Source organism: Rhopalosiphum padi, chromosome 1 (genome assembly GCF_020882245.1).
Source record: "Rhopalosiphum padi isolate XX-2018 chromosome 1, ASM2088224v1, whole genome shotgun sequence".
In the NCBI taxonomy this organism is placed as follows: domain Eukaryota; kingdom Metazoa; phylum Arthropoda; class Insecta; order Hemiptera; family Aphididae; genus Rhopalosiphum; species Rhopalosiphum padi.
Window position 1 is genome coordinate 77,912,841 of NC_083597.1, and position 21,842 is coordinate 77,934,682.

The following is a 21,842-nucleotide window of genomic DNA, read 5'->3' on the forward strand; positions in this document are numbered from 1 at the left end:
AAACAGTTTGAAAATGTTAAGAGTTTAAAACGTCGTGAGGTAGATTCATAATTGGGAGTAAATAAATAATAAAAATAACCCAATAAGTGCACTACAATATGTATATTCTAAATTCGAACTATAATAACCGATAGCTTATTCTATTATCGTGTTGGGTATTATTGTATTATTGTATTTTAAGGTTTTTTTTTAATCTCACTGATTGTTTCTATGTTTATCAATAGGTTGGCCCAATCAGTATAAGAAGAAAAAAAACCATTTTCAAACATTTAACAAAATGTTATAAATGATTAAATTGTCATTTAATACGTGTCCCGTTGTATAGTGTTTAATCTGTTTGACGTTTTTTTCACAATAATAATAATTTCCGAAAAATCAGTGTCATGATTTCAATCAACTGACGCGAATTTTATCCAATATACGGACTGTAAATATAATGTATTGGCAAATATATAATATTACCACATTACCACATAAGAATCACCGTGGAATAGAATGAAATAAAATATTTTTATTATGCTTTGTTTCTATATCTTCCGAACATCGAGTGTTGATTTACTCTGTTTGTTAAAATTATTTTTCATTTAGAAGCAATGCTTGATGTTTAAGTATAAAGTATAATATACAGAATGATTTTTTTAACAATAAATAATAATTATTTATTTTAAAAAGTAATAACTTTTATGTCATTGCTTTTATTCAAGCTTTAGAGATTTGTTAATAAAAAAAGTAAAAACTGTTCGTTTAACATTCAATACACATACACGACATTATGTAAATAGTATAAGTACATCATAATACGTTTTTAAATTCAGCTACATATAACAACAATTTAAAATAGATTTATACCTTTTAGATCTAAATTTTATATCGATTTTATCAATAATAGTTAATAAAATAATAATAATTGCACGACATTAGTGTTTTTAAATTGTTCAAAACGAAATTTCCGGAAAAGTTAATATTTTTAGAAATATAAGATAATATAATATATTATAATAAATATATTTTTTTATTATATATATACGCGTTTTCCGTTAAAACAATCACTTTGTATATTATGTATTATAATATTATATAGGGAACGAGATGAATAATTATATATTTACTTGCAGGACTGATAGAAAAGACGCAATGTGTGTGTGTATGTGTGTCGAACGAATACTGAACTTCAGTAGTATCCAAACACTCAGAGGGTTGTAGTGACTTGTGGCGGTGGTGGTGGTGAGATGGAGGAAGAGAGTGAAAGCAAATACGGGTAGATTATTTAAGACTGAATTGTAAAATCCTAAAGAATTTGTGTGTGCGTATGAATTTGTGTGTGTGTGTGTCTGAATCTAAAACCAACGAAAGTAACTGGTCCGTGGTACGATAAAACAATAATGACGAGTCGAAACAAAATTAATAATAACAATAATAATAATAATAATAATTCGTTAATCAAGTATAATAATAATGTAATTATGTCGCTATTACGTTATAAAATGTATAAAAAAAAAAATAATTAAAAATTAAACGAAACGGAACTTAAAAAAAAGTAAGTAGGTACAAAAAATAAAAACGAATAACGATATAAGAATGAAAAAGCTGGAAAGTAAATGAAGCGCTTCGAACGAACCGGGTTCTCCGCGCTCGGTCAATGCTCACCGTACTATTCGACCTCACCATATTGAACGAATTCGGGCCGTCCTCGTAGTCGCCGACGTCCATGGACACGGTGCGCTCCAGGTCGCACTTTTTGCTCATGTCGTCCCGGTGCGTGTCCGACCGGGACGCGTAGTTGACCAGCGCGAACTCGAGCAGGGCGCCGAACACGAACGTCAGGCACACGCCCGTCCACACGTCGATGGCCTTGGTGTAGGACACGGGCGGCAGGGACGCGTTGATGCCGGACGTCTGCGTGGCCATCGTCAGCAGCGTGGTGACTCCCAACGATACGCGCGCCGGCACTGCGCTCTGGTCCAGCCAGAACGACACCCAAGACACGATGACCAACATGCAGCACGGTATGTAGATCTGGATCAGGTAGTAACTGAACTCGCGCTTGAACAGCAGGTCCACCTTCAGGCAGCTGTACTCCCCTGCGACGTATCATTACAACAATATTGTAACGCATGATCGTACGTGTACGTGTAATATAATATATTACGCGCGCGATTTTAATTTATCCGCGAAACGGCGTTTTCGATTAGCGGACGTGCAAATAAATAACCTGGTGCAGTGTTGGTAGCTGGACAGCCTGGGTATTAACCGAGTGTCAGAACTTTTACTAGCCCGAAACCCGAGAAAACGGGTTAGAACAAACAAGTTTATTGTATATTTTAATCTACAAAAATATATACCTAGTCCATAATATATAGTAAATATAAACTCGGCAACTCGCCGATTCTATCCGGACCTGAAGCGGATGCGTACCCGACTTATCTGCGGATAAAATATCGAATTCAGTCCAAGCTACTTTTAGGTGTTTGAATAATTTAATCCGATAACCGATATATGTCTAGTGAAAAACAAAGAACACTATTTTCACAATAATTAATGGGCTTTCGCATCGATTTCAAATAAAACGCTGAAAGACGCGGTTAAACCGTGGACTTGTTATAAACACATGTATGTATGCAAATTTTATTAAAATTTCTTCTATAATAATGTAATATTAGAATACATTTCAACAATGAAAGTATGACGAAAAAGTACTCAATAGGCAAAAGTTAGTAACTGTGTTAAAAGAAAATCCGTAATATTTTTCAGTGTATACACATTTTTTGGGAGAGTATTCAAACCAACTTTCTTATAGGCATGGAACTCAATTTGAACAAACAAAAAATATTTTTTGAGCTCAATTCAATATTACCGATCTGTAAGTGACCTTTATAATATGACTGTGATAGCGGGTACCTATTATATGTTTACGTTTATTTTTTTTGAAAAATTCCGGGTGTGAGTTCAATTAAAAGACTAGCAATGCTAAAGCCCATTTTTGGTATAGTTCTATAATTCTGAATTTTACACAACGAGCAACTTTGTCCGCTTGCACATATCCATAACATTACTTGAAGTTGTTCAATGTTTCATTGTATCTGATTCAAATCGTAGGTTATATCAAGCATAATAAATCTCCAATTTTAATTTAATAATCAATTAATTTAAATTTTAACTTTTGGAATTTTTAAAGATACTTTAAGACCGTTTTTACAAATTCTTAAGATTTTTGTTAGTACTACTTGTCATTATAATTTCCATATATATCCCAAATATATTATCATGTGCCTATTATTCTTAGTTTATAAAGTTAAATAACTCTCTAACTATTCATTCGAATTTTTTTTAATACAAGCGCGTTTTTAGATAAATAAGTGTTAAATAAATAACTTTATAAAAATAGGGAGAAGGTTCTCATATTTTAAAAATAAAATTTTGTATCTTAATAGGTAGTAGTACAAACAATACCAATAATTTAAAAATATGGTCTTTAAATTTTAAGTATATTCAAAAATTTGAAAAGTTAGATTTTTGAATAACTGCGTTATTGAAGAAAATTGGTGATTCGTTCTTATAGGCGAGCGCTAAACTCAGAACCCTAATAAACTTTTTTTGATTACGATGCGTACCAAAATGTACGAACTGTAGTCATGCCTATTCTTACAAATAGATTGTTTTTTTCGCTATTATGCGGATGTATCTGCAATTGACACGACTAAAATTATTATAATTAGCATCATCGTTGTATTATTATTTTTTACATCGAATCTCGAGTTTCTATAGGCATGGGAGGGTTATCGAAACTTATCTAAAGTTAGGTTTAAAGGGTAATGCTGCAGGGAATTAATTCGTGTTTCTGCGTTCGAGTTTGGAGGAAATCCGCAAATATACATTTCATTAAATTACCATAATTAATTATATTGTGCTGTTCAAGTTTTAATCAAACCCGAATATCTGAATTATGAATAAAACGAGTCCGTAAATAAATTATCGTACGAGTCATAATTTACCATTAATTCATGTTGCCGCATGTAAGTACTATTTTATTTAATCAAATCGTAATAATATTATTTAAATCATTAGATTACTTACTAAGTATTAGATTATAAGATTTAAGGGATGCTTATAAAAATAATACGGTATTTTTTTATTATTCGTTTCTTAAGTGATTCAGTTATCAATGTTACTATAAACATAATATTTATTTTGTAATATTTAAATTGCATAATACCGCCACTACATGGTATATAGCTCTCCGATTTTGAAAACACTTAAAATAATATTTTTTGGTCACGAAAAGCAATCAGCTTTTAAAATGCATGTTACGTGATGTACATGAAATAAAATATAAAAATATGTAAATTTAGACTTCTCAAAATATAACATGGATGTATTTGTTCATAGAAAAATATATACGAAAACTCTGTTTTTTATGGTAAAGATAGATTTTCTTACATTTAGCTATTGCGTAATGTGCTGTATAAAATTAAAATAATATGTACCTATATTTTGTTATTGGTTTTTGAGTATTAAAAATATAAATAGGTATTTGAGCCTTGAGGTCTTATAAAATTACGCTAATATTAAAATGAATATATTTAATTGTCCATGTATTGTGTTTTCAATGTAAAATAAAAAGTTAGACTAACCTGTGTTAGTCTTGCTGTTGCAATAATCCGTGAGGAATTTTTCTAAAGTGAATCTGGGCAAGTGTAAATTTTTTACCACCTGCACTGGATCGCCTTCTTTCCATAAAAATACTAAATCATCAGTTGTCCAACCATCTAGAAAAATTTCAATGCGTGTGAATTCGTTATTCAAATAATTTAAAAACTATTACATTAAATTATCATATTCACTTACAGCTGACCATTCGGAGTGAACACGTTTGCCGATCCAGTGGATATAATTTGAGATTCATTGGACATGATAGAGTAAGTGATATTCTAGATCATAATAATAATAATAAATATTTAAAGTTGTAATAATTTTCTATTTATTTAATCGATTAATATTTATGCTAACCTTATACTGTACAACACTAATCCATTAGGGAATATTCTGATATACACGTTCGGCATAATTATATTATGGAAATGACCTTCCTTCTCGTTAGAAAAGAACAAGTCGGGCATCCACACTCTGCTGGCTTCAGTTAAAGTTAAGTATTTCATTTTACCTATCCAAACAAGGAAACATTAATTTATTTTTGCGCTTTAAATAAATTATTAGTGCAGATGAATTTTAACATTTTAGCATTGACTTTAACTCGATTGTAAGAATTTCACAAATTTTTAATAAAATATATAGAGGTACTAATTGTTAAAATTTTCTGATTTTCATGAATATATTTTTGAGAATTTTTGTTTTATGGAAAACTTTTGATTCGATTATTGCGTGGGCCACTGAGCTATATTCTACCTAGTTATATTGCACGAATCATGAATTCTGTCCGCCAAGTTACAGAAATGAAAATTTCAAAAAAAATAAAGAAATTGAGCCGTTGGATTCGAAATAGAAATGCGTGAAAAATATACATTAATATTATATATACGAATATCATATGGAGTCCGGTTGTACTTGGTGAGGGGTGGTGGTAGGTACTTCACTGTTAAACTTGAATACGGACGCGTGCGCCTAAGTTATGCCGGGTGGGTTGCTCGAGTACGCTTTTAGTGAGCAAAGTGATTTCCATGTATTTACCGTTGTAATCGTTAAATTTTAGCCTCTCGTCCATCCATTGTTCGCGGAACGTCAGTTGCACACTGTACTCCTAACACACAAAACACACGTTTAGAAATATATCATATAACAGTACACGAATATAACACACACACATACACACATTTATATATTTATATAATATATATATATCGTATATGTATATACCATAACAATACATATACATATATAATATATATATATACATTATATACACGTTATAATATTTAATAACAACGATGAAATACATTCGAGGCCGGGGGAACGAGGCATTTCAGCTGCTGGGAGATGCGTGCGCTAGTCCGAAAACAATACATAATACGCCTTTGTGCTCTGTATGTCGTACACCGACATTTTGAAACAAGAATTGGACACACACTTGCCACACAGGGACGGTCTCAAGTGCTCGAATAGTGACTATGTAGGTACAAGTCACGTGATATAATACTCATCATATACGCTTCTGAAAACAGTGAAATTTCACGAGTACGCCAATAAATATTATTAGAAATTTAATCACGCGATATATTATAATAAAAAATGATTATTTTGTCTTCGGATACCTGAGTGTTATTCTTGTACAATAAGTATTTTGGAAATTTAGTATCGGATCGGATAGCACGTCAAGTCGATAAGGTATTTTTTTCTTCAAAATTTACATTTAATTCTCGTAAGCCACTGTCATAATATATCAGTTGTTGCTATTCATAAAATACATAAATTTACAAATACTACGACGGATACAGTGTTGAAAGGTTGCTTACAAAAAAAAAAAAAAATTATATATGATTAGTTTTTAGAAAAATTAGTATTATAAAGTCGAGTATTGTTAACTCGGATCTTAAGGGGGATAAAAATGATCTCGATCTATGTGTTATTAGAATTATACATCTCAATATAACTTATTAACATTTCAAGGTACAAGCTTTCAAGTTATCCCGTCTTGATTCTATAGTTATTCTTTTTAAATATTATATTAAAAGTTAAAAGTTAAAACGTATCATACAAAAATCACTTTAGTTCTTCAAAACCGCGATTTCATTCCCGTTTTCTTCAACACTGCGTTATTGATATGATTGGCCAACCACTATGTACGTGCACAACATTTGCGTACAGTATCTCACGGTGTTTGTCCTCGTACATATCCGCCGGACTACAGTTATTTTATGCTAGAAAGTCCTGCTGAAACTCGAAGACCTATAAATCTATATTTAAACACTCGACGAAAATTATTTAAAGTGCAACTCTTAAGATATTTCAATAGATAACATGCTCAATGAATTGGCTTTTACTAAATTCTCAAGTAACACGAATACCTATTTTTTCCTGTATCGTGAAATGGGGAAAACGGTAGTGTTTATGGGTACAATACGCGTATGGCGAGACACTCTGTGTATTATAATATGTAACATAATCGGAATGATGAATATATTTTACGGATCTAACTATATGCGCAATCATCTCCTACCACTCCCCCAGCCACAAATGGAAACGCGTGGGCGAGTGATCGGTCTCCTATAGAGCGTATAGGATTCCTTGGTCACTCGTCTTCACGATTACAGGGCGATTCCGTTAAGAGCGTCCTATTCCGCTCGCTGTAACGATTCGCCCGGAATCTGCACGTTTCAATAAATAAAAAAAAATACATTATACTTAAACAAAATAAATAACGCACAAATACAACAACAAAGTGACATGCTTTTGTGTGTGTATGTGTTTGTGTGTATGTATATGTGTAAACGGAGACCAAAAATGCAATAAATTTGACTCCGGCCGTGTGTACGACCGTCGTATCGTTGCAACGACAAAATGCAGGTGGAAACGAGCGGTTATTTTGTTATGTGTGACGCGTGAAAGATGGGGTACTACGATATACGGAAGCGTAATAACAACGATATTATTCATACGTACGTGCAAGCATGTAGCGGATTGTATATAATATTTTATTTTCAAAAATAAAGCATGCAAAATAAAACGAGTTATCGAATAAAATCGTCATAAATACACATCTGAGGCACAGAAAGTTACAGATTAAAAACAGTGAGGCAGGTGACAGTCATAATGTATAATAATAATAATCAAAATAAACGCATTTCAAAAAAAAAAGAAAAAGAAAACCAACAAAAGCATTTTTAATCTTTTTTCTCATGAATTATTAACATCCGACATACGTCAAAGGTTATGGGAATTTTTATTTTTATTTTTTGTTTTTTATTATTCACCAAAAAACCCAGAAATTTCCTAAATGCAACGAATATTGTGCCATATACATGTTAAATTTCCCATATTTTGGTTATTTTCTCATTGCAGTAGTACGTTCGACAATTTAGTATACCTTTTTTGTTTTTTCTTTCCAAGAACAAGGAACGGGTGGGAACTGTTTGCCACAATACTAACAGTTTGGTATACCTACCTAGATTTGTATACATTTTCAAATTACCTATATATGTTAATACAATGTCTGACTGATGTCTTTTAGTAGAGCGAATAAAATATTACGATAATTAGGTAATTGTATGAGGAAATTGAATTGTTGCTTAAATATTATTAATTCTAATCAATTTTTAGAAAGAGTTAGATATGGAAATTTAAAGAATACAATTATAAATAAATAACAATTCAGTGTTTATTTTATTATTTTTCTTCTTCGCAGTGTTATATCCCATAATAACTGTATATTATCTTGTTTTTCCCAGAAAAAGTTCTATAACCTAATGTTTATTTAATATATTTTTAAAATACAAAACTTTTTAAAACAAATACCGCTTTAAAAGTGCCCCAATAAATTAAATTAAAAAAGTGCACACAAACTGTTTAATTTTTTATTTCTACAACAATAGTTTTTAATTTTATAGATTTTCATAAAAGTATAAAAATAAAATAATTTAGCATGATATTATATTATGTATAATATAATATATATAAGTATATAATATATACAATATATTATATATTATACATATATATATATGTGTGTTAATACAATATATATAATGGAATTAATTCAATATATATATTTATATATTATGTTGATGTATGATTGTATGTATTTATATACAAGACACAAAATGCCTAAATACACACACCATTTCAATGCATTATTTAACAAAAATAACAAAAACAAGTTATGAGTTTAGAATAATCAATATTTAAAATGAAAAAAAAAATACTTATAGAATTTGATTCAAAAAACACATCTTGTCCAACAGAAAATAATAAATGTGTAAAGAAAACTATCATATTGAATTATATGTTAGATACTGTATATTGTATATATATATATTATATACACATAAATAGTGGAATGATAAATCGGATTTCAATTGATTATTGTGCGTCAGACGAGCAGACCTCAGGACTTTGTTGGATTATGATTACGTGATCCTGTTGGTCAAGACATATGCCTACGGCCACGAAAACAAAAACATAAAATCCGCAAATAAATTGGGCGCAATCTCACAACAGAAAACCAAATAATAATATTTCATAAAAACAAAATAAATCCAATAAAAATTATTTAAGGCCATCACCCGACTCACCATTTTGTAATCATCAATTCTGCTGATGGACCGTACCAACATGTTGACAAACACAATGCAGGGAGAGTCGCCTGCGGGATACAATAAAGACCGACAAAATATAGTCAGCGGTTAGAAAAAACAAATCAGCATACTACATATTACATTATTTTAAGAGAAAATAATATTCAAATAAAAAAAAAAAAAAAAACCAAGAATAACCTAAAAACATCGCGGGAAGTACTATGTATAATTTTTTTAAGAAAAAAATTCTAGCGCTATTCGTTAGGCCATTCACTATAATATTATAAATATTATCCTTTATGGATTTGAATTATACAGGGATGTGCGATGGACGTCATATGCATACATTACTCATGGGAAATTGTTTGCGTATAAATTAAAGTAAGTGACCTTGAAGTTAAAATTTGTATTTAAAGTTAGCTATTATTATACTGCATTATGAATAATTCTTACGTGTGTATAATTATAATGAGTAATTACTTAAAAAAATGAAATATATAATATTAATGTGCGTGGTATGTAATCATTTTCTCATTATTGGGTAGTACAAGTTATTATGTATCTACTTCTAAAATATAGAACTGTTAATAATATTTTCGGTTTTGTTTATGCAGAGAAGTAAAAACTAATAAACTATCATTAATTTGTAGTGTTATGAGTTTTTCCAGGATATTGCTGTAATTTAGTATTAAAATTATTAAGGGTGGTTTTAAGTGAAACAGAGAAAACTTAGAAAGTTACTTTAAGTTTACGAGATCAGTATAACAAATTGTTTTTGAGTGTTAACTAAACGAGTTTTAAAAATAAATAGGAAATAATAATTTTTGAAAATAGTTCAATTTAGTGAATTTATTACATTTAAAAGGTCACACAATGTAATTTAAAGTAGTAAATAAAAAATTGTGATTTTATATTATAATATTAATGCATAACGGAAATTGTAGCAAAATAAATTCATTTATACTAAGTATTTGTGAAATCAGTGAAACACGAAAGTTTTATATATTGTTTTTCAATTATTAGATTTTAATTTCTGTTACACAGTGTTTTGATGATATTTAAAGTGCATAATTAAATATATATATTTTTTAATTTATTTATGATTTTTAGCTTTAAATAAATTGTGTTTAATATCTATAGTATAAAGCAAAATAAAAAAACAAAATGCACGTGACTTATTTTATTTAACCTTTAAGACCCAATAACTTAAAATGCTCAGATAATAAAGTTAACTGAATATTTTATCCGTGTAACAAAAAAAAAAAAATATGTTTATAATAAATAGGATTTTTTTTCATTAATATAAAATTATAGTTTAAATCGATACTCATGAATCAAAAGTTCATATTTATAAAACTTATTTAGACATCGTAACAAATGAAGTGGAAGATGTCTCCTAAAATTAATAACTGAACAAAAGTGTCACTGGATTGAAAGAGGGCATCATTGAACACCGACACTGGTTGAGTTAAAAAAAAATGTAATAAAGTATTTTCGACATAATTCATCATTATAAAGAGGATGTTTTATCAAATTACTGGACAACTGAAGGCGCTTCTATAATAGCTTGAATGGAAATAAGCGAGTTGAAAGTTTAATGAACCATTTTAAATTTTAAGGATGTTTTTTTAAAGAAGAATTAGTGCTGATTTTTTTCTATAAAAGATTAAAATCACGAATAAATCAATCATATTTATTTTGATAGGATGTTAATAATTAAGTTAATAAAGGACGAATGTATAAATACATATTTTAAGTTTTAGCATATTTATTTTTAATACAATTTTTTGGTATTTTATTCATACGTTTCTAATTGATTACACAATCACGAAAAATGATTTTAAACGGATATGTTAGTGTTAAATAATTAAAAAAAACCACAAGAATATTAAAATCAATTTTAATAAAAACTCATGAGACACCACTCTTTGGGATATATTTAGTATAAGTTATTATTTATTGTTAGATTAGTGCATGGTATACATACAATTGTCTACGTGTGATCAAAGCAATAATGTATTAAATTTCTTGAATTAACTGAAGGTTGTTTACTATAAAATAAAATATAATATACTTAGGATATTTCGACGACAAGTCGCACTGGAACACGATAACAGTTATTTTAAATGAAGATAAAATTTTTTTTTTTAAATCTGTCTTCGGTTCTTACAACGACCACAATGTTGAATCTAATACAATATCATATACCTACATATAAAATGCAATGACCACGTAGTATATTATTATATTGTTATCGCATTATAATTTTCGATTTAATACACGTTACAGCACTATAATATAACTATTTATATATATATATATATATATATATATGCGTCGTATTAGAGTAAAATAATATGATAATGTTATATTATGACGCATACTGTCAAACCTAAATCAACGTAATATAGTAATATAGTGTACTTTAATAATATTATAATTTATATTGCTTACATTAGCGTTACTAATACGAATATTCTATAGCGCCTATCTAAAAAAAATTGACCCGTTAGGTACCTTGCAAGATTACCATAATATATATATATATATATAATATACAATACGGCGGTAATTATATAATAATTATAATAATATTAAGTGATTTCTGTCAATTAAGTCAACAAGCGTACAATTTAGTCCAGCAATAATTCTATGTTGTTAACATCATTAATTTTTTCTAGGTGTATAGGTAGTTATAGTAGTCATAATATGTTACGCACTCCGGAAAAAGCTTTTTGCTATCGGTTGAAAACCACGTGTTTTTATGCGCTTTACAAGGGTAGGTTTTCATTTTTTCGTTTTTAAAATATTTTGTAACAGGTTTTGTTATTTATTTTATACACAATCATTCCATGTAATGTACAAAAATAAAAAAAACTGCTATGAATGCAAAATAAAACGTTCATTAAGAGCGGGTGAAAGATTTAGGAAACATAATATTGTTATAGTATATAATATATAGCGGACGGGACCATCTACAAATATATTATTATCGATAACGTTTACGTTAACAATATAATGTAGAATATATTTTTCTCTAAGTATAAATATATAAAACAACAAAAAATTGCGTTTGTTTTCGCTCAAAATACCAGCATCCAACCTAGACAAGATGACTTACCATCTTGTTGTCACTTATTGTCATGATACTTCTCACAAATAGGTTTATGTGCACGATTGTTGGGCCATCTAGGAGTTATAAAATATTTTAAATATGTATATATATATTATATATATTATTTGTTAATTGTTATCGTTCAAAATACAATAAATTTGCTAATTTCTGCAAATATGTCGGTTTATAAGATACCTAATATTATAATTGTCGCATTGCACACTAAGACGTACTATTGTTACGTAATTGTATTATTATTTATCTTGTGAAACATTGCACGCATTAAGCACATCTCAATAGTTATTAAATTATTAAAGAAGAATACACTGTTATTAATATTCATCGAGCGTAGCGAAGAGAGCGTTGAAAAGTTTTGAGCAAAAATCTTCGTTTAAACATATTTATGTACAATTTGTGCTAGGAAAAATATAAATATAATATATATTAAAAAAGTATTATCTTCTTTGAAAAAGTTTAATCCCTTTTATGTTAAAATAATTTATATAAAAACGCGTTTGTTATTAAATAATTATAATTAAAAAATGTCTGGAAAAATAATTCTATACATTTTTATAAAGTAACAAAATAGTATTTGCAGCATTTATTTATTTATTATGGCGTTGGTTGAACTGACTGCAATACTATAATATATTAAAGATTCCCAGTATGAAAATAATGTAAATGGAAAAAACTGTTATTTTTGTAATTTTATAATAGAGATATAAATATAAAATAAACAAAATTGATTAAACGGATTTTTGCTCAAGAATATATTTAAAATAAAAAAATGTGTAATGACTGTAAAATCGCAATTCTCAATCATAGCTTGAAAAAACGAACTCATTAAAAGATTGCTGTTTAAACGATAAAAGAAATAAAATATCAAGTGCACGCAGTTATGTAAGAACACGTAATCCTGCAATAGGCAATAAAATATATAAAAGAGTCGTACGAAGTGCGGATAATAGTGCATAAAATATTAATAAACCGTAATAAATGGTTAAAAGATAATTGTGACATATTTCGTTTGTTAGAAACAATTGAAAATTGAGTGAACCAATGTGCTTAACCGATTTGACTTACCATATCTTGGTCACTAATTTTCTCGATGATTCGTAGCATTAAATCTATTTTAACAACTACCGGGCCATCTAGGAATTATTATTAAGAGTTCTGATTTTATATATTTGTTATTACCAATATTATTATTTTGATACAATTAAATAAATGAAATATTATTAATATTAACATTTGTTGGTTGTTACAACTAGCTGAAGCCCCCCACATAGACAAAGCATTAATGAGTGGCCACTCGAAAGTTAAAAGTTAAATCCTGCTCCTATATATACGGGCATCATAATATAACACAAAAGGGGATTTGGCACTATGCACAAGTACTCGTAGAATTTTTCAGTTTGGCGAAAAGCCTAAAGTACTTCAAGTATTTAAACAAAAAATAAAACTTTGTAGGGAAAATTAAAAAAAAAAGTAATAATGAAGAAAAAATAAGGTATCACTTTTATGATGAACTCACAAGATTAAATCAATCCCTCCCCCTTTTAATGTTTTACAAATATTGTTGAAGCCGTGAGATTGTTTAATATAAATTGTCTGTACGTAGTTTTAATAATGTTAATTTAATAGAACATATATTTATAATAAAAATAAAAAAATAAATGAACATAATGAATTGTTTTGGTTGTGAGCATGTAATAGTTTTTCATTTTTATACAAAACAACATAATTTTCAATCGTATTTTACCTGTGCCATTAACTCCTGAAGGACGAATCCTAGCATCGTAGCTTCCTGGACCTAAAATTTGATCAAGAACCTCTTTTTCTTTGTGCCTATAGTTGACTTTTGGAATACATCTGTGTTGAGAATTTCCATTATAATTGCACCCATCATCCTCAAGTCGATTGCTGTAATAAACAAGTATTTTTTTTTATATATAAAATAATAAATATATGTTATTACTGGATAAATTTAATACGAGCTTATTTTATCCATAAAAATGTTATTAAAAATCTTTTTTACAATGATTATAATTTAAATGTATTGTTTATTTGATTTGATTAAGTGAGGTTTAAGTATAGGACTATCATAGGGCTATTATATTGATAAATATATTCTTTAATTTATTATTAATATTATTGAAAAAACTATTTTGTTTTTAGATTCTGAGTGGAGCAATAAATGCATTGATTTTATAATGATGTGTGTGTTTTATGTGCCTGTCATCACTTTTTGGGGCAGTAAAAATATTTTGTTTTTCTACTTTGAGGGGTGGTTTCTGGTAGTAAATTAGATCTAGTTGGTACTTTGTGGAATAAATTTTTGACAAAATTAGAAATTTAATACAATGTTCCTCATAAGCAGTTTATATTAGAACCGAAAAATGAAAAGTACAACTACTTTTTTATAGACATTATAAGTTTAAATTTGGACGAAATTACATATTATAACGACGAATAAAGACGATAAATATTTGGTTATAATTAAAAAACATTATTCATGGAGACTTAAAACTTTTACATATATTATGAATTTTACAATGCGTAATGAAATTTTCAAAACATTTAGATTAATTTAAAGGTATTACTACCTATATATACCATGCAATTATTCACACTGATTTATGGTTAGGTGATATTGGTTCAATAATTTTTAACTATTATTCAATTTTAACTATTTTATAACTTTTTAGTTATTAGGAGTATTAAGGATATAATGTCATAAACTATAAAAAATAATGTATATGTGTAAATTGTGGCCAAAGGGGTTTATTCCGAAGATTTCATAAAAATAAAAATAAAATATGATAAACTATAAGTATATACTTATATATATATATTAAAATAATAAAATACTAATAATATAATAAATGCAATGTTTTCGGAAAAATTAAATCAACCTACTGTAATAACAATAGTATAATAAATTACTACCAACATAAAATATAATGTAGCAATATCAATAAACATATTATCTTAAAATATACTTGATGTAATGTAGGCTGACAGACCGGATCCGCTCAAAATCGTTTTTCGTATTTAATGATATAATATCATTGAATTAAAATTGAACATAAATACCTACTACAGTGACTCCCTATTCGACATCTACTTTATAGCAAAGCGGCCCCATTTCTCCACATTTTATTATTATTTTGGTTTTTATGACAAATATTGATAATATTCAATTAATATCGAATTTTTACTTGATACAGTATTAATTTTAAACCGAATCGAAGTAGAACTCGTTAAATCATTGATTACTATTAAAGTATTATGATTACATTTGCTTACAGGAAGGAGTTTCTTACCAGCAATATTGAGCAAAGTGCGCAAACAAAAATACCATCAAGAACGACGGCCACTCCTTGAAACTAGCCATTCTCTGCAGTAACCCTAAAACAAAAACAAGCAACAAAATCACTATCAATTGCCCAGTGTATAAGTTTTGCATATAGGTACAAACAATAATAGGTACTTGCTCACATTTCTCGTACGGTGTATGAGAAATGTGTCGATTTTCTGAATACACGTTTTGATTACACACTATTGGCAAGTGCTACCCTACCTAAATACAATTATATGATAATAATATATGGATCGCACGCCTGTATATTATTCCAATGCACTATATATATATATTATTTTATTCGAACAGTTCGTAAATCACAGTGATTTATATACCGAACACGGTTCCGTCCGGTTATGTGTTTTTTAATATACTGTTATGTTAAAACGGCACATTGACTATTATAATATAATAATTGTTGTATTAGTTGGAACAACTACATGTAATCTCGATGAGTTTGATACTATGGCATATAATATAAGTACAGTGTTGTGCACTCGTACGTAGGATTAGTATTATGTTATAGCGTTGATTATATTATCCGAAGACATGTAACGATATCGAATACAATTATATTATTATTATTATTGTGTATACGCATCTGGCGTAGTGGTATACAGCATCATACATGACCGTATAAATTGTCTGTTTTTACACCGAATTACACGCTGGTTTTATATTATTATACTTCTCAAAAAGCGAATTTAACTTATTTCTATATGTTTTCGAACGGACGGCTATTCCAGAATGATTTACGCCTACGTACGCCCACAATATATATAATATTATGTTAAACTGCGCGGTGCTGAAATAATACTTTTATTTATTATTTTTTTTTTTTATTATATCATGTATGCGAATGTACCTTTAAGTGTAACATCAATAATAATATAACGTGTTTGCGATGCAAGTTGTGCTATAAAATGTTAAAAAAAAATAAATAAATCCAAAAATAAAACAGCTTGAATTACGGTTTGCACGGCCGTGCGAAAAAGCGAACAACGACAACAATGTATACGAGTAAAGTAAAGTTACGAACGCGTTGGCATTTCGTAGGAGAGCCGACCCCGCAGACGCGGTCTATCCTAGTTGACCCAGTTTGCCGACGACGTGTGCGCTCGTCCGAGCACCGCAAGCAACTCGGAAGTTGATACGAAAAAAAAAAATTAGGTATAAAAATGTTCTTTACGATATAATTTAAGTCGTTTAACAAGTTCAAATATTCGATGACAACAATGAAACGATTTTACGATACTATTATAATATCATATTATTAATCCGTATTATTGCGATGTTATACTTACCTAATCAAAGACGATTAGTCTATGCGAAAAAATGTTTTTACGTACGATTTGTCTTACGTGCATCAATATTAAGATGGCCAATAGGATATTATAATTGGTATAACGGAGTATAGAGATATTAGATTATAGATCGTTGGCTTCCCACGACGTTTTGAAGTCTTTAATTAAAAAAAGAAGTAAAATGAAATTTATTTGGAACAATCTTTTATAGAATTAAAAATTCAAATAGGAATATGTAGGTAAGTGTTCACCAGAGTCCAGAGATCACTGACTGATTGTGACTATGTTAAAAAAAAAATAACTAAGTATACTGTTTTAAATTTAGAATTCCGGTTTTAAATTTAAACCAAAAAATAAATAAAAGAACAATAATTAAGTTCCTTACTTGACCAAAAAATAATTAAAAACTAACATTCAATTGATTTATGTATGATTAAAATACTAAGTGATCAAAATATATCTATTCTTTCTATTTCTTAATATTTTCCGCGGATAAATCGCCCTAACTTCACCTATTATACACGAATTGTGACGTGAGACGACTGTTAACTGTAAAGTTTCTCTATTTGCAATACGTGTGATCGGAATTCGGTGACGTCGAGTATTAAATATACTCAATTCGACAGAATCGAAAATTTGCCGATGGCGGCCGTGCCATACGAATGGTTTATTTAGCGAGTGTTTACTGGATACACGGGGATGATAATATTAAAATGAATAATATTTGTAAGTATACCTTCGAAACTCCCGATGTTTTATACGAAATCGCTCCGTCAACATATTCTATGTACACGATGGGGAGTCGGTGTCGAAAATCTAATTTCCGACCTATTCGAAATGCACTACGCACCATCAGGTTAACAATTTTCGGAAAAGCGAACGACGGCGACCGCGCAAAGTCTCCAGTTTTACCGTACGAGCAATAATCGATTTTATCGAGTGAGATGGGGAGCTTGGTTGAATGGTTTGCACGTCATAATATTATATTATTATATATTTACTGAATAATCGGATTTTAAGGGATTTTCCGGTGACTCGCCCACCTGTACGTATAATCATATTCTGTATTATTATGCGACGATGATAATATGTATAATATTAATTAATAATACGAATTTACCCGTATATTATACATTATACGTGATAACCGTACTTCAAATATGTATATATATATAATAATACATACTCGGTTGGAGGGTCCGAGGGTATAATTATTTTCTCTCTCTCTCTCTCTCTCTCCCTGTCGCTTTAAAATCAGAAAAAAAACTACCCGTGTTTTCTAGGGTTTTTTTTTTATATTAATTATTATCGTTTGACAAACGCACGTTGTGCGCTGCCGCCCTTGCACCCCGACGGGCCGAGAGCCAAACTAATGGCTTCGTTGTTATTATATATATATATATATATATATGTGTGTGTGTGTGTGTGTGTGTGTGTGTTATGTTTATGATTATATTATTATTTTACACACGACGCATATAATTATTCAATTTTTATACGCGTCTCTCGTTTTAATCTTTTCGGCCGTTCGCAGTAATTCCGCAACGGATAATCTAGATTTCATTCATTCGGTAAATAACAATATATAAATAATATAATATAAAGGAAACAGCACGTTTACATTGGTGCGTGCGGTCGCCTCTACTCAATGCAAACGTATTTGACACATGAAATATTACAATAATATTTCATATCGTGAACACAGAAAAAAAAACCGAAAAACAAGTCCGCCCGATGCAAATGTACGATAAGTATTAATATTTTCAGACGACGGCGCAGGATGCCACACAATTCAAGGGATGAGTTGGAGGAATCAGGAGGTGCAACGCGGGGATGGACAATTTCAAAATGTGCATAACATATTGTATATTATTTGAGCATCTGTATATAGACCTTTTGGTTAGATTAGATTTCCAATATTACTATTCGATAATATTATTATAATATCTTATACCGCACTTGGAATATTAGAATGCGGCAGGCACACGAAACAGCAGAACACGTTTCTGAATTTTATATTATCATTGTACATTAAAATTTATATTAAGTAGGTATATAAAAGCATATAGCTGCGGGGCGTTAATAATAATAAATAAACCGATCCGAAACGGATTTCCGTCAAGGGAATTCGAAATTAAACTTTTCCAAAATAAATATAAAAAAAGGTTAATTTATGTTGTAAGCTTTTATTTTTTATTTTTGGTGGCCACTTGCCGTAGTGATAAAAGTCGTGCACTGGGGAAAAATAAGACGTTATTGCTACCGCTATGAGGTTTCACTAGCGTATTATTATTATTATTATTATCATCAGTGGCGACGGCTCGACTGTTGTTTATTTTTAGCGAGCTGTCTGCGCGAATAACGGCGGCTGCAGTGGCGGGGGCGCTGCAGGTAAAACGTCGGCGGTGGCGGTGGCACAGGGGAAATTGATCTCGTGTCCTCCGCCGTTGCCCCGGGCTACCAGGTCGCCGCGACGAAACCCGTGACGTAATGCACGAGTACGTCATCGTTACGGGAACACCGAGCTCGTGTATAAAATGTATAATGATATAGGTATATATTATTATTATATACACACACGACAGAAATGAGTATTATCGTCTCGTTATAACATCGCGTCCTAGCTGTTATTGTTTTTCGGTCGTATTTTTTTACATTTATTTTTCGTCGGATTCGTCGGGTTGTTACTTTTTATTGACTTGTACATGGTTGTCTGCCAGCTCGCGAAAAAAAAACGAAATCGAAATGCTTATCTCATTTGTAGTGTGCTTATAACGATATGTGCCGATGGTCGTCTGCAGTTCTCCGGGGAACATTGACAGTTTTCTAATCCCTCGCGGTTGCGATTGCCTATATACACACATGTAGCGTACGCTAACGACAAAACCGTAATGTCATTTCAGGTACATTAATTACGTTTTTTTTTTGAACCTTAAACATATTGCTTACAAATAATACTCCTTACAGACAAAAATCGAAACAATAAATTATTTCATCAATAATATAATTCAAAATTTTAAACTATAGTGTTAAATGTTCTTTAACATGTATAACTGATAACTTTTTAAATAAGTTTCATCGACAACTAATTAAATATAAATATATATTTACATATTATGCATCACTAGCAGGCAAACTTTTGAACATCTTACTTCTATAGTTTTTAATTTTAAGTTGTAAAACGTACACGCAACCACACTGGTGTTTAAACGTTAAGCTTCCCAGACGACAAAACTGAAAACATTATGCGACCTAATATGTTAATTATTAAATTAGAATAAAAGAAATAATTGTTTTTAGGTCTCAATCGGAGTGTAACATTACTTTTTTTTTATAAATATATTAAGTTCGAGTATAATAAATATTTTATAACTAAATGGTAATTTCCTATTTATTCAAGAATTACATTTAGCTGGAGAAAGACAAAGTTTAGAAATGTATACTAAATCTAATTTTTAAAATACAATACGATAACATATTTGTAATTTATAGGATGGTTTTAGTTTTTTATAAAATCTTTTAAATTATTTTATTTTAATAAAATAAACCTTAAAACAGTAAAATTGTCAATCCATCGTTAAAGTGATTAATATTAAAAAAAATCTTTACAAAATAAGTTTAATAAAAGAATTGTATAGATTTAGAATTAGGCATGTTTCAAAAAAAGATTTCATGGTAGATTCGATTAAACCGTAACTCTTGGCCATGATATAATACTATTTTTTATTTATTTTAAAATAACATAAAAAGCTTACAACGGAAACAGAAATAATTAACTAGCTATAGAATATTTATTGAAAGTGTCAAAATTAATATGAATGTAATAAACTAACAACCAATAATTGACGACTATTTAGTGATATTATTCGATTTATTTTTTATTAAGTACAGATTATTAATGGATATTAATTATATTTAATATAATGAACTTCTATTGTGAACCTATTTTTTTTAATAATGTAAAAATAAATTGAGTACAATATTGTTTTAATTAATTAGTCTATCATGATTTTATGTATTTATATAATTTATATTATAAAAGTTTCAAATATGTTCTATTTTGAAAATGTACGTTTTATTCAATAACCAGAAACTCTATATTTTCAACCAAAATCATGATAAAATTTAATAAATTAATCATGATTAAGGATAAAAATCATTGGTCTTACATTTATTATTGTTATTTCTGTTATAATAATACACTAACCAACCCAAATCAGTGGCGTGTATGATCAATACATAGGTAGTGTCTATGCCTAACCTATTAGGTACTGCTGACTGCTGCTCACTTAAATATATATGTATGTATATATGAATATTGAATACATATATATGAGTATCATTGTTGTCGGTTTCCGGTATTTTAAACATCTAATAGGTGTATTGTAAGCGCGAAGCTAATAGCTAATATAGTTATAGTTATATATTATAGATTATTAGATTAATCTTAGAAATGACTAGAGTAAATAAAAATGATCTTATAACGATTTAAAATAAATTAAATCTTTTATAAGCTTTCCTTAATTTTCTAGTTGGATTTTTTTTTGTAAAAAAAGCAATTTATTTTACTCCCTATTTAATATTTTTTTCAATATAATTATTTTATAATGAACTTGATTAACTACTCCACTAAACAACATCATCAATCATCAAGTTCATACTTATGTGTGAATTACGTTAGATATACATATATTTTTAATACTTAATGAAATACTTATCATATAGGCCTAAATTATTTTATTTTATTATTATTATTATTATTATTATATACGTATATATATATATTTTATTTTTGAGGAGTAAGAGGGCATTTG

General features: G+C 29.0%; 1 protein-coding gene across 8 annotated transcripts in view; it reads right to left on the reverse strand.

Moving 5' to 3' along the window:
* Positions 1 to 21,842, reverse strand: part of LOC132918566 (glutamate-gated chloride channel) — a 40,316-nt gene that overhangs the window by 6,069 nt on the left and 12,405 nt on the right. For 2 of the 8 annotated variants that reach the window (XM_060979857.1, XM_060979858.1), the window contains exons 2-9: positions 15,687 to 15,771; positions 14,123 to 14,283; positions 9,243 to 9,313; positions 5,686 to 5,755; positions 5,008 to 5,161; positions 4,846 to 4,928; positions 4,632 to 4,766; positions 1,648 to 2,081 (exon numbers count right to left, since the gene is read on the reverse strand). In XM_060979857.1, the coding sequence (XP_060835840.1) occupies positions 1,648 to 2,081; positions 4,632 to 4,766; positions 4,846 to 4,928; positions 5,008 to 5,161; positions 5,686 to 5,755; positions 9,243 to 9,313; positions 14,123 to 14,283; positions 15,687 to 15,757 (1,179 nt within the window). In that variant the 5' untranslated portion in view covers positions 15,758 to 15,771. Of the gene's footprint in view, positions 1 to 1,647; positions 2,082 to 4,631; positions 4,767 to 4,845; positions 4,929 to 5,007; positions 5,162 to 5,685; positions 5,756 to 9,242; positions 9,314 to 12,366; positions 12,435 to 13,443; positions 13,512 to 14,122; positions 14,284 to 15,686; positions 15,772 to 21,842 lie in introns of those variants that run through there. The other 6 variants (XM_060979861.1, XM_060979859.1, XM_060979862.1 and 3 more) reach the window with 6 other exon arrangements.